Source organism: Leptodactylus fuscus, chromosome 3 (genome assembly GCF_031893055.1).
Source record: "Leptodactylus fuscus isolate aLepFus1 chromosome 3, aLepFus1.hap2, whole genome shotgun sequence".
Taxonomy (NCBI): Eukaryota; Metazoa; Chordata; class Amphibia; order Anura; family Leptodactylidae; genus Leptodactylus; species Leptodactylus fuscus.
Window position 1 is genome coordinate 150,236,992 of NC_134267.1, and position 14,937 is coordinate 150,251,928.

Genomic DNA, 14,937 nt, shown 5'->3' on the forward strand with positions numbered 1-14,937 from the left:
TCTTAAGGCTATTCCGAAGTGTTACTCAGATGAAAAAGGGGTTGTATGATAGAATCCCTTTAAGGGGCACTCCAGCTGTCTTTACATTCCATTATTGACAATTGAATTGATGTTTGGTGTTTTTTTAAGTCCCTGGAAGCAGCTTCCTACAGCACTGCACACTTCTATGTCCATCCAACCAGTAACTTGTTTCGTACTGATGAGGATAAGCAATAACATCTTTAGCATCTTTCTAAGGATTGTTTTTTTGTCCTGGAGGAGATATTCTGGTTTGGCTTTTAAGTAGATTTCCAGACAAATTATATTGATAACCAGTCCTTAGGATAGGTCATTACTTATTTTGGTGGGGTTCTGACACCCAGGACCTCAGCCGATCAGCAACAGACAACTGTTATTTTGCAATGACTATGCTAAGTTACTGCTCCGCTCCTAGACAAGTGATCTGTGCTGCAGTAACACATCACAGCCACCACATGCAGAGCAGAGCTATCTTCTTCTGGCTCTGTTCACTGTATAGAACAGAGCTATCTTCTGGTTCTGTTTACTGTATAGTGTTTGCTGACAGTAACTGACCTGCTCTGGTCCTGGGTAAAACTGTGATCTGGTATTACAGAGGTTTTATCTTGGTTTCTTGAAAACCAGGCATTGATCCATGGGGTGCTACCTTCCGATAAGTGGTGCTAAGGTGAGTTTTCCTATTTCTGTCAATGATACCCCCTTTTTTTTTTGCTTTTACTTCATAACCCTCATAAAACCATCTGCTCTAAAAACTGCTCCTTTTCCTTTTCGAGACTGCACAGCACATGAATTACATACTATGTCAAAAAACTGCCACTCAAACCTCACTGTACAACATAAGGTATTGCCATATTGCCTTCAGCCCAGCCATCAGGTAGTTTGATACTAGGTAGGTGGCACAGGAGTGGGCAAAGAAGACAAATCTATGAAGTGACCCAAACACATGCTCCAGAATTCCGGCATTGATCAATTACAAATCTAAGGATTTGCAAACTCTTTGGGTTATTTGCACTTGGTTTTCCATTTTTGCACCATTTTCTTCTCTTCTGCACAGGGGCTATGGTTTGCCTGTGAAGTTTTATCTGCACCAGCCTTGTCAATTGGAGTAACTACTCGATACAGAAGTTCCATGACTGGTGTATGCCATAGCTGATCATTGTAGAGAAGCCATTGCCCATAGTGGAGCTATCGAGCTGAGCACATAGGCAGTACATGTATAGCTTTGGTCACATAGCCTCCGACAATGCGAGCTTCAGCACATAAGAGTTCACCGGGGCAGCGCCGCCGCTCGGCATCCTGTCACCATTGCCGTATACTCCGGCACTACAGAGCGGAGGGGGCGGCGCCTCGTTTGACGTTCCTGAATTGTTCCCGCCCCCAGCCTGTAGCTCCGATGTCACGTGCTGCTGTCAGCTGATCGGGGGCGTGCCTGGAGCCCACATGAGGCAGCCCTAAGTGCTGTGGTATACAGACGGCAGTAACGTGTGCGCGGTACTGCCTGTAACTGAGGCGGTATCCACTGAGTTTCCCAGAGCGGCTCCCTGTGATTGGCGGCTGCTGCCCGCTGTCTGCTGTTTATAGTCCGCAGACTAGTCCTGCCTATAAGGACTAAACTTGTCCTCCTCGGGAAGAAGCAGCAGGGACTGTGTGTGTAGTGACAGGGCAGGAGTCATTAGGGGAATTGGGGCCAGAAGTATCCGCTTAGCCCCCCCTGGAGCATGGACTACTGGATGTCACCTGCCAGGTGTGCACCTGACTCTGCCTGAACACGATGCCTCGCCATGGGTAAGCTTCATCCATTGACTGCCTGGGGAAGCGATGGGTACGGCTGTGTTGCTGGGGCACTAGGTAGCTGGCGATGAGCTGTGCCTGGGCTGGCGCCTTCCTATACCTCACGGGCTGCTCTGACGAGTAAAAGTAAAGTTTCCTCCGTTTCCTGCCTTGCTGGTCCATGGCTGCCACTGACTGACTCTTTGTACATTTGTAGGGTCAGCACTTGTGGCCACACACTCTGCTTTGTGCAGTGACCTCGCCAGACGCGGATCACAGCTGGACACAACAGGAGGGCTTGTGGAGTGACTACACGGGGACGTGAGACTGGCACAGGTGAGACTGGCTACCTATGTGGCTATGGGCAGCCTGCTGGGTATAGTAGTGCCCCCACTGTATAAAGTGCCCGCTGGCCGCCGCCTCCATCCTCTAGTAAAGAGGCAGTGTATATGGAAGTGCCCATCTGTAGTCTCATGTAGTGAGCTGTCTGTGAATGAGGCAATGTCAAGGAGCTGCCACTGGCAGGGAGGAGGGCACTGCCCTAATCAGATTGCTCTGTCCTGAAGACGCCTTACTGTATCACTAAGACACCCAGAATAATACAGAGTTCCTTATCATTGAGACATCCTGGATTTTTGCTTCAGTTTCCTGTGTTATGTGTTTCTGTAGTGCCAGTGATTTATGATATTATTTACCAGACATTCTCCAGGAGTGGTGATTTAATAATATATACCTGTGCATGTATAGTAATGTCACTCTAGTCATTCATATCTATAGAGTCTACTAGGATTATGTACTAGGTCAACTCAAGACAGCAGGCACAGGCCGCAAGAATTGCAGAGAAATTTGTGCCAGGATGCTCCCCCCCCCCCCCCCCCTCAGTATTAACTGTGACACTCCTTTGAGTTCTTGAATCCGTTGCGCTTCACTTTGCTTCTTTATACTGTATCATTCTCTTTTGTATTACATTCCAGTTTTAACCCTGCCCTGTACCTGCATGATGTAGTGATGTCTTAAAAGCTATACTCTACTCTTATATTTTCTTAAAGCCCAATTCTCACTTATTGATCTCTTGAATTTCATCTGTACATTATATTACATGCAATATATATGTGCAACCGAATGCATAACTGTAGTGATATGACCTCTGGTACAATCAGCTTTTGCTTCTGTCATTGAGAACAGGCTACACTTTTGGGTGTTGGACCTCTAAATGTTTATCCTCGATTTACAATGAACTGACTTGTAACTTTGATTTGCAAATTGTTTGTCACTCAGTTTGGGGTACGTGGACCCATACACTATGAATTAAATATCTGAAACCTCTCCCCTCTTGTGTGTGTGTGTGTGTGTGTGTGTGTGTGTGTGTGTGTGTATATATATAATGAAAAAGCAAAAGGATCGAGTTGCCAGGACCTGGCGCTTTAATGAATTGGGGTTTAAGAGAAAGGATTTATGATTCTTGGTCTGCTTTGTTCCAAATACAGTAATACCTCTTAACAGGTCTTAAGTGGTATTGCAACTCAGCTATAATTTCTTATGTGGAACTAAGCTGCAATACCAGATACATCCTGTAGACAAGTGTGGAGCTGTGTTTTTTTTTTTTTTTTTAATTTATTTATTTTTTTAATTTTTTGTTTGTTTTCTTTCTAGCAACAGCAATGATTTTCTAACCCTGTGCATCCCATTTAACTTTGGTTAGTGTCTCCTAGTCACAGAGGGGAATGCTTCAATTTTTAAGGGCAATCTCCATGTGGTAAAATATTCTGTTCATATGTTCTAGTAGGAAGTATAGACATCAAGTGGGGCTCCTCTGGAGTGCTTTGCATGACCCTGCTGCAATGCTTCAGAGGACTTTTGTGCTATGTAGGACTTACTCGCCCACTTACTGCAGTGGGTGCTCTGTATATACATTTCAATACATGATCATGACATGAAGCAGACTGGTGTAACTGGCTTACTGCTGGGGTAGATTCCTAGGAAAGAGGGTTGTATTAGATTGTCAACCCCTTTAATTGTGAATGTCATATCAGACCCAGTTACTGTATGTCACACCAGCTGACTGTTATAAGTCCTGATGTAACAGATTTTATTGGAGTTCAGACCTTCTTTGTTAAAGGTGCTACACGTTTGTTTGGACCGTGTGTGTGCTTTAATAATCATGTTGTTACTCTTTATTGCTTGTTTTAATACATCTCCAATAATTGTAGGATTGTAGTTTTACTGACATATTTAAGTGGTATTGCATTTAGAGAATGTATAGATATGCACATTATCTGCCTGGTATGATTTTTTTACATTTTTTTTTTTTTTTTTTTTAATAGCTTGGCATGCTGTGTACAAACCATGGCTAATTTAGATGCGTATGGTAAAGGTCATCACTCCCATGTAGGTAATATACCTAAATTACATCATTATTGGTCAGAAATGTCAGAAAAACAGCTCTGTCTGACATTACAGGTTCAGTAGTGAACCTTTCATCAGTCTTCTGCCAGCCCCGTGTCACAAGATCATATTTGGCTCTATTCTGACTCCTCGCTTCTAGGGCAACCTTCAATAAACATTTGTCAATTATCTTTCATAGAAGTGATAAAGCTCAATTGTAGAAAACCCCTCTAAACAATGAGCTGTAGTTTGGCAGATTGAAAGGCCCTATACACACTTTGAACTCAGATTTACTAGTTAGGCTTCATGTACATGAACGCTCTATATGTTTCACAGCTAGTACACTGACCAATTATTTCCTGTGTTTCCATACACACACTCATTTATTATTACGGGTCCTCGTATTGAAGACAAAACTCAGGACGCGTTAGGGTGGAATGATTATGACCTACCGTAAATTAAAATTGCGATTAATTGGGCATTTTGCCTTGATTACGACTGTTTTAGTGGTAACGCCCCCTTTTTAAATACATTCCCTCCCCACTCGGGATGATTATAATAGGGGCGAAATGGGAACAGTTGATTGTTGTTGTGGAGCATGGGAGTCCACAGTAGGTGAGTTTGTGTAGGGTGAACCTTGCAGAATTTGTCTGGCAGTTTCATTGGGACCAAATAAATCTGAACTGCTATTGTACTCTGGAGTTTATTCGCAGACCCCACAGTATAATTAGTGGAGGTCCATTGGAGGTGAGGAAACTTAAGAAGCAATGTTAGTGTGTGTTCACACGTAGGAATTTAGGGGTGGATTAAGGCCCTGAATCTGTGGAAATTTCTACCCCCGAATCTGACTCCCATTGAAAAAAAAAAAAAAAAAAAAAAAAAGTCAGATCACAGCAGAACACTGAAATAAATCAAACAAAAATGTTCTGTTTGTTCTTGCTGTGGATTCCGTGGCTTGAGACTCTTGGCTGATTAGGCCCATTAAACCGTGACTGTATGTCGGTACGCTGCATCGGCATCCTGTCGTGGGAATACTGCAGCCGAATACCGTGGTGGAGAATAAAGAGGAATTTCTTTTCATTTTTCACCATATGATTGTGCCCTTACTCTTCTTCCCTGGGCTCTGGTGTGAGTACTCATCCTCTTCAGGCATTCTGAATGATATCACAGACTGATGAAGACTGTGATTGGGCCTTGTGATGCAAAGACTCAAGCGGTATTGTGCTGCATGACCACTCAGGCCCAATCTAAGGGCCCAGCAGTCCCTGAAGTCATTCAGGAACCTGGAAGAGGATGAAGACCCATGCCGTAGCCCAGGGGAGGGGAGGAACTCTGTTTTGTTATGTATGCTCATCACCCATGGGCCTCTGTTATTTATACACTGGAGTCTTAAGAGTCCCAGAGAATGTCAGTTCAACATTTTTGGTCCGAATGAAACTGCAGGTATAAGCCTGGAAATACTGTAATAAGTGAACTGATATAACTGACCTGCACAATATCACGCTGGTTAGCCGGACTGATGGTGTGTGTGTGTGTGTGTGGGGGGGGGGGGTTCACTGCTCAGTGTCTTCACTGGATGGTAAGGAACGCTCCCTCTCACAGTACTGCGCAATAGATGCTACTGTGAGGAGGGGCGTTCCTGACAGACTGCCAGAAAGGCCCTTCTGACAGTGAAGAGCTACGGTACTGGCACCGATAGCTCTTCATCGTTTGGACTAAATTTTTTTTTTTTTTTTGGGAAAAAAAAAAATCATACAGTATGACATATAGTCCTTGTCCTTAAAATGCATACTGCAATGTAATGTCCTTCTATTGTCATTGTCCTAACATACGATGTGCATCTGTGCATGGCCATGTATCTAATACAAGTGTAAAATAAGCTTAATAGATTCTAACTCTGAGTAATAGGGCAGACTCGCATTACATTGATTCCTATTTCACGTAAGTGCTTTGTCTCCCAGGGCTGCTGCCAGCATACAAAGAGCTGCACTAGGCCATTTGTTCAGTGTGTATAGCGTCCTTACTGCTTACATTAGTGTTGTATGCCTGCACTGTGCCACCTTAAAGGATCTATCAGCCAAATGACACACGGTACTTTATCTGATAGGCAGTGTCTCCCTGAACATTTTGGTGGTGTGTATCCAAATCTATTCAATCTATTAACAGATATAAGCCCTGTTAGTGTTTATGCAGGTCAGGGTCTATTAGCCAAGTGGGTGGTGACACATTGGTTTCTCCTTTGGCGCTGCCTGTGTTCTGTATGTCATGTGCTGTTACTGCTCACTTGGCTAATAGACCCTAAATTGCACAAACACTAAAGGGGCTTATATCCTTGGATATATCAGTCTAATGGATTTGGGTAAACAAAACTGTAAAATGCTCAAGCTTTTGTGACCTTCTGCAAAGTCCTTTTTAGAGACTTAAGTCTGTAACATCACATGCATGATGTAGGGAGGCTTTGCCAAGCATGTGGCTGTGTGGGGAAGAGAGCCCTTCATTTTCAGGATCTGTGGGGGTCTCAGAAGTCAGATCACATTGATCTCAAGATTATGGCATATCCTAGTGATAATGCACAGAGGGAAAAAAATACATAAACCCTCATTACTTCCTTCATATCCTCCTTTCCATTGGTCCTGTTATGTCTCCTAAATAAAACAACTGTATAAAGGCTTATTCTGTTTCCTGGGTGCTCTGTCCTGCCTCTGTTTCTCTATATCCAATCTGGGTTTACAGGACAAAATGACCACCAAGCCTTGCCTACTCCGTCTACCTCCTAACATGGTGCCGATTTGCAGGAGATTACCACTTGCGTGCTCTGCAGGTTTTTAGAGGGCAGCTATATTTCTTGTTTCCTTTAGCTTTCATTTCTGCGGTTAATTTTCTAGGTACTAACCTTTTAATAAACCTTGTAATTCTGTAAGGGAAAACATGAAATCTCCGAACTGCCTCTTTTGACAGTCTTAATGCACAATGTGACTGTATATACATGCGGATTTTGGGGTGATGTCAGTACCTTGAGCAGAGTATAGACACCCCTCCATATTACATTGAAAATGACCTCTTTCAAATAGAAATCTATCAATGTGGAATGAATCTTTGCTTCTCAGATGTGAGTGACTATTGAGCTGTTAGCATTATAAATATCATGGTTGGTTTGTCACAGCTTGAGTTACTGTCTCACTAACAGATGGTAGGTGCTGTCATATAGCTTTATTACTAATATTCTTTCACCATGACAGTGCATGCATCTCTAGGTACAAGGTATCAACTTTACCATTTCGTTTTGCTACTAAAAAAACCCTGCAAATCGAATATAACGATGGATTGCAGGCCCCGCCGACGATGGACCTGATGAACCGGATGACTTGATCAAGGTCACTCTCTGGTTATAAAAATGGATGTGTGAGTGAAAGGGTATTCACCTATGAATTGCCATACCTTGTCGGATTAAATCTGTCACTGGCATTGTGATGCTTAACCCACTCCTGTACTGATTATAGAAGAATCAAGTGACTCATGCTTTCCTGGAAAGTGGCCTCACCCTGGCTAGTTACTGCATATTTTTTTCAAGTACGAATCCTTAAGAGTACCTGTCACTGTTTCTGTTTTTTCTTGTTGTTTTTTTTTTTTTTTTAATCTCTTGCGTGTCTATCACTAAACCTCAAACCCTATTAGAAAAGGGAGGTATCCATTTTGGCAAAAATTTTTTTTTTTTTTTTTTTCTTTTTTTCTTTCATACCAGCCATATGCCCAATTAGACATAGGGCCACAGCTGATGTTGTCCACATAGAGAAGACTTGGACTGATTGGGATAACTTTCGACGAAAGGTTCTGGCATAATACAAATGCAGAGTGCTGTTGTAAGGACTTGATGCCAACACGGGGGTGGTATGTGATGCTTTTGGTCATCTATATTCAGGACTTCGACAACTTGCAATTATTTAATGAAGAATGAATTTTTTACTCTGTACCAAGCTGTATATCTGAAAGTACTCCAACAGTATGCTAAAAATTTCATTATTTCACCCTTCCTGGAATAATAAAGTCATGCAACAAAGCTGGCAAGCGAAGTGTAGAAAACAGGAAATGTCAAACTTTGTGTCTTCCAGTAGCTTGTGTAATAATTGTATTCTGACTTTTATTTTTCTTTGTTTTTTTGCCTAACCATGTCAGAATTAAAGGGAAAAAAAACCAAAACAGCAATTTAAAATTTTTTTTAAAAAAATTGCAGGCTGGAAGGGGGAACGTGGTACTACATTTCTGCCGGATGTGTGGCTCAATGCCTTCCAGTCATGCCATAAATTTTCCATCTCTTGCAAAGCTCAAAAGGGAAATTCTAAAATCTTACCCTGTTTTTCACAAATTCTTTCCCCAGTCTCTGGTCACTGCTAGTAATGTGGCACTGACCGGGGTACAATGCTACACATCTGGTGCAATCTTACAGCCTTTTTGGCATGATTTTCGCAGGATTGTTGTGATTGTTACTGATGTAGTTTTGACAGATGACCCTGCACCCCCCTCCCTGTAAGCTTAAGAAACACACCAGTAGGCTCATTGACTTCATGTTGCGGCCAAGTCCATCATCCTGAGGCTGTGGAAATCTACCTCATCCATTATGGTTTGGCTTCAGGAATTCCTGCATGGAAGACCTGGTCGCAGAATTTGAGACAGTCTGCAGTGCCCACCAATGGGTATGGCTCCTGTGAAATACCTTCTATAACTCCTTCACCTTCAAATCCTCCTTCCCAGTCTCTCCTCCTTAAACAGTTCATGTTCTCTCATACCCCCACTATCCACCTGCCAAACCACCTGCTCCCCCCCCACTTCTGATTCTTCCTCACACTCCCCCCTCCTTTTTGACACCCGATTTGTGCCCACCCTCCACCATTGTGCCCACCCTCCACCTTTATTTCTCATCTCCCTACTAAAGCTTAATCCAAAATTAGTGCATTGATATTAAAGGGGCTCTATTAGATTTTTCCAGTTGTTAGATAAACATATATTCCTGAATAGCCTTTAAAGGCTATTCAGGTGCTGCTAATCATTTTTGAAGCCCCCCCCCCCCCTTCCCCCGTTTTTCTGATTGTTAAAATGTATATGCAAATCATTCCTACCGTGCACGGTGGGCGTTCCATGCACCCCCCTGCGTCATAGCTTGTTCACGCCCTCCTCTCTTCTTTGACTTCCTCCTCCTTGTGATTCACTGCCTCCAGCCCGGCGGTTTCAATTGAAATCTCGCGCATGTGCAGTAGCAATCCCTCCAGAGCGACATTTTTGTGTAGAGAGCTGCTCAGTTCACCTGAGAACTATCCGGGCGTGCTGCGCATGTGCAGTACAGTCGCAATGTTCTGTACAGGAAAATGGCGCTGGAGTGTGCGCAGTATCCGGGCTGGAGGCAGTGTATCGCCTCCAGCCTTTTTAAAGGCTATTCAGGCATATGTTTATCTAAAAACTGGAAAATCTAATGATGGAGCCCCTTTAATATGTAACTGCACTGCCAAGTCCTGATAGATTTGGTATGTTCAAAGTACAATAAATAGCTCAGCCCTTTTTCCCTTGTCCTATGCTAAAACCCTTGGCCAGCGCAATATATTCCTTGCTGTTTTTTGCTGTTGTGTAGGAATAAGTCTGTTTTGTGGCAGTCTGAGGTTTGTGTACGTCAAAGCTGTTCTTAAAAGCAAAGTCAAACCATTTTCTTTGTCTTCATTAAAAAACCTAAAGCACTCCGCAGACAATAAACACATGTTTAATCCTCTGCTCATATCTCTTCCCATCAGGGAGCCAATAGGACACATTTACAGACTTGCTTGGCATTCTGATTGGCTGTGTGCCGTATAAGGACGCGACCAGAGGATTAAGCAATAGGACTTCTTGTAGCATCTATAGACTGCTGTTTCTTTGATACTGCCGAGATTTTAGATGAAAAAAGTAAAGAAGCATCCCTTAGTTGTCATATTAACACAATGGATCAGCAGTAGAATTCTGTCAACGGGTAAATTCATACGCGCCTGCAGTGAGCAGGTTTGGGTGAAGCCATAATAGTTCTGAGGTTTAAAGAAATAAAACTCTAGTTTTAAATGGAATATAATCTTTTTTTTTTTTTTTTTTTTTCTTCCTTTGGAAGATAAATTCAGCCATTAATATTTGTTGTATTTGAAGACCTTGCTGTTTTAATCTGACAAATAAAAACTAGGTCACCATGAACTGTCAAAGATCTTTGTGGTAGCATAAAAATGATGATGCACGAGGTATTGCTAGCATTAGTTCAGTAGTCATGCGAGCTCTTCAGCAATAACCGTGATAACTATTCCCAGTATTGCTGGATGTGCTGTATTTACCATGTCAAACAGGAGGTACCAGAGGATCTTCAAATAAGTTCAGAGTGAGACCCAATAGTAAAACAATAATTGACCTTAAAGGGGCTCTATCACTGCGAAAAGTCATTTTTAACTAATCACATCCTTGCATAGGCTTTAGAAATGCTATTCCACACCTACCTTTAGTATGCAAATTGCCTCCATGGTTTCTGAATAAGTCTGTTTTTATTCATATGCTAATGAGCTTCCAGCCAGCACAGGAAGTTCCCAGCAGCACTCATCTCTGCTATTCTCTCCTATGTGTGAGCAAACAGGAAGCTGAGTTATCATCATCAGCAGCAACGTAGGAAGCAATAGCAAAGGGGGTGCACGATGCACCGTGCACTTGTCTAATTAGCATATGAATAAAAACACTTATTCAGAAACCACTGAGGCAATGTACATACTAAAGATAGGTGTGGAATAACCTTTCTAAAGGCTATGCAAGGATGTGATTAGTTAAAAATGACTTTTCCCAATGATAGAACCCCTTTAAAGGTTCAGACAACAATGTCGAGCTACAAGTAAACTAGTTGATCTAAATGATTGTCTTCAATGAGAACAACAAATTCTGAAATATACTTAAAAGTAGAAACAAGTTTGTGTGTAAATACAATGCCAATACTGTACATTCAGCCTGGCGAAACAGTGTTGTGCTTTTGTCTAAAGCTTCAAGAGTCTTGTGCTCTGTGTACTTGGGTGATACAACTACCTCTAATTGTATCAAATGAGTTCAAGTCCAGGTTTGACCATAGGAAGCAACCTAGGGGGTAGCGGGTTGGGGATACTACAGGAAAGATAGAACTGCCTTTCTAGTAATCAGAATTGGACTCCTTTTAGGTCACGTACACCACATTAGTTCTACTGTATATCTCTTTAGATGAAAGAGAATCAGTCTAAAATTACAATCAAGATGAAATGGAGTGTGACTTAAGAAATGGGAAATGTTCTCAAATATTGCCACATAAAAATGCTTCCACTTTTTCACAAGCCAAGCTCTGGCTATTCTTTTGATCTTAAAAAAAAAAAATGTATGGGGAACCGATCTTCTATATGTGATGCAAAAATGGCATTTAAAGCATTTTTATTGCTATACTACACAATGTCTGAAAAAAATGAAGCTTTTCTTAAACTGCTAGACATCACCTTTAGCAATTTCCTGATTTACTTCTATTAGCAGATACAGTTTGGAATTTGCGGTTACTGAAGCAGCAGCTGCAGGAAGTCTGATTTCCTGTGGCTGTCCATTCTGGTGATTTCAATTTTTCAATTAGTTTCTATATTCCCAGAAAGAATAGCAGAGGAACAAGACAATGCAGGTATTCAAGAAAGGATGCCCAAATTTCGTTGAGAATTTAAAGGGGCGCTATCATTGGGAAAAGTCATTTTTAACTAACCACATCCTTGCATAGTCTTTAGAAAGACTATTCCACACCTACCTTTTGTATGTAAATTGCCTCGGTGGTTTTTGAATGAGCTTGGTGCACCCCGGAAGTCTCATTGTGCACCCTCTGCCTATTCTTTCCTATGTATGTGTACAGAACAGGCTGCTGCTGCTGATGACTCACCTTCCTGTTCACACACACAGATAGGAGAGAATAGCAGGGACCAGTGCTGCTGGGAACTTCCTGTGCTGGCTGGAAGCTCATTAGCATATGAATAAAAACAGACTCCTTCAAAAGCCACTGAGGCAATTTTGATGCAAAAGGTATGTGTGGAATAGCCTTTTCTAAATGCTATAGCTTTTCACAAGGATAGAGCCCCTTTAAGTAATAATTGAAACCCACTTTGTTAGGAGACATTTCACCTCCTAAAATGTACACTTTCCAGTGACTTTTCAGGATAAGCTGTATGTATAATAGGAAAAACACTCCTCTTTGATCATTATGACTTGTATCCTGTTTTTTCTCGCTGTTTATTTTTCCTTTGAAAAGCTTAAATCTTAGTCTTCTCAAAGCTATTAAGTAGAAACTAGCTGCTATATCTCACAGTAGATCCTGCTCCCTAATTCTTCCTCATGGACAACAGCATCACCAGGTAGGTAGATTCTGCTCTCTAGAGTAACTTTCTTTTACTCTCACTATGCTTGTACCTATGCTTTTCTCTCACGTGGCTCCTTCTTTCCTCCCTCTACATAGACTTCTATTAGGCTGCTGTAAAGTGACCTCACAATTTTTGTCAGGGGAGAACAAGACAGATTTAGTAAAGACTGAGTGAAGAGTTTTGTGGGGGGAGCCGGATAAGTGGAGAAAGAAGCACTCTTCTCTGATTAATATATAAAATTTATCTGCTTCTACAATTGATTTATGGGAAGCCTTTTAGTAATTTAGTGACCATTTATTTCTAGACATTAGTTTGGTCCCTGGCAGTATTTTTCTATATTAGAGCTGAGGAAATATGGATTTAACTTTTTTAGTGCAGTATAATTTATATCCTGCAATAATTCAGTCCGAATGCATACAGCATTGTTCTGAATATATGGACACTTATAGCTCAACATGGAATATTATCCAAAGGCATGCAAAGTTACAGGTCTGCTTTATTTTGCATCTCAACAATTGTATAGGAAGTCCCAGTCCTCCTTCCAAATACATAGGAAACCTTTCACATTATACGTCTGTGATGATACATATATAGAGAGATTTTTTTTTTTTTTTAACTGAAATGCAAAGGGAGGATTAACTAATTAACATTGCTATAGTTGGTGAAAAACTTAGTGTTCCTTTTAAAATAAGAGGAACTTTTATATTGCGGAGATGTGTTCTCACAAAGTTGCAGCATTTCAAGGATTATTGGTTTCTCTAAATGAAGTTCCACAGCTGGTGGTGCTAATGCATTGACAGCCATAGAAGGGGTTTGCCACCAGCAGTACAAATGGCACTACGAGCGACAAAAGTAACCGTAAACATTTCATTCAAGGATGTGAATAAATTATCCCGAAGAAATGGCATTTTTATTCAGCAGGAGCAGATCTATAACATATTATGCAATGATTTCCCCTTCTATGAATGAGCAAAAGCAGCATTATATATTCACATCTGTGCAATAGAAAAAATACATGCAAAGAAAATTTTCACCTTTTATGTGCTTTCCAGGTGCTTTTATATAGTCTTGAGATCCCTCCATTTGTCTGAATTTCTGGAAGGATGTCAGAAAAAAGGTAGTGAATTATATATCGGCTATTAATGAGGCACAAATAGCAATGTTGCAGTGTTATGGCAACAGGCTTGGCATGTAAAAACGTATTATTGTATCCACTAAGCCATGACTCAACTCTGCAACGCCCCTTTAGAAGTGTCCTCCGTGTCTTACGTCTTCATAAAACTAGCGCACGGCCTTTGTAGCTGTTTTCTGGCCAGGCCTCCTTCTTACAGTACTTGTTGCTGGAGGACTTTTTGCTTGAGTGATTTCTAAACTAGAAAGCAAGATACATACTTAGCCATTTTATCAGATCCGATCTACTATGAAATTACACCAAAGCTGCCTTAGGCTCCCAAATATAGTCCAAATATAATTTCTTGCACTGCCCTGTCTGAAGACCCTGACTTGCAGTTTCCATTATCTATGACTAGGTCTAATATCCTGTCGTGAATACAGTAGTCCCATTGAAAGGCAGAGAATTCTCCGAACAGAGGGCAGTCTGGGAAAATATGAACTGTACTTCCTGGACCTTAGCTGGCCTAACGTGAGTAAATGGTTGTTTCCATCTGATAAAGTGATGGCATGATTGGTCTTCGCCTCCCTCCCAAAAGAAGTTTATTTTGTAGTCCCTGTACCCAAACGTTCATCCTATATGCTCTGCTCCACCTCAAGCTTCTAGTGTATCCGGACGGGCTGTGATGTTGTCAGGTCAGTGACAACTGCTGCAATGTTCAGAGGATCTTTGACATTGGGGGCTCATGTGTCATCAAAGCCCCCAACCAGCCCTTGGGGAGATAAAATGCTGTAATATGTCTGTCACCTACTTGTTCCATTCTCCTATTTAGTGCCTATGTAATGCTGCCAAACGTGCATTTACAGTTACAGCTGTTCAGCCAGAAGCTATTCTATGTGTTTGGCCAGTATTATGAATTAAGGACACAAACAATAAAAATAAGGAATATTTGGATTTGTCAGTTTCATTATTTTCCATTTTTAAAGCCATCCAAGATCCCTTAAAACACTCAGATATCTTAATACAAATTCACTTAAACATTCTGTCCATCCATGTCAGAGAATCTAGGAAATGTTAACAAGCTAATGTTAGAGGACATGTGCAATGAAAGACATTGTCCTTGAAATTTTCAGGTTTCAGAGAGGTCTTTACCGATTGGAAAGCTTAAAGGGATTGTCTGCCCCATCCCTCCTCTCCTGATCTCACAGGTGACTTATCTGTGATATAGGGACTAGATCAGGAGCAAATGGAACA

The 14,937-nt window shown here is 41.5% G+C and overlaps 1 protein-coding gene across 2 annotated transcripts in view; it reads left to right on the top strand.

Annotated features, from left to right (window-relative positions):
* The first annotated feature begins 1,606 nt into the window (after positions 1 to 1,606).
* The window catches only part of IL1RAP (interleukin 1 receptor accessory protein), a 167,157-nt gene continuing 153,826 nt past the window's right edge, over positions 1,607 to 14,937 (top strand). The window contains exons 1-2 of one of the 2 annotated variants that reach the window (XM_075268534.1): positions 1,607 to 1,803; positions 2,006 to 2,124. Coding sequence is in view for 1 of the 2 variants with exons in the window: in XM_075268533.1 (XP_075124634.1) it covers positions 1,790 to 1,803 (14 nt within the window). In the remaining variant the exon portion in view is untranslated. The remainder of the gene's footprint in view (positions 1,804 to 2,005; positions 2,125 to 14,937) is intronic. The other variant, XM_075268533.1, reaches the window with a different exon arrangement.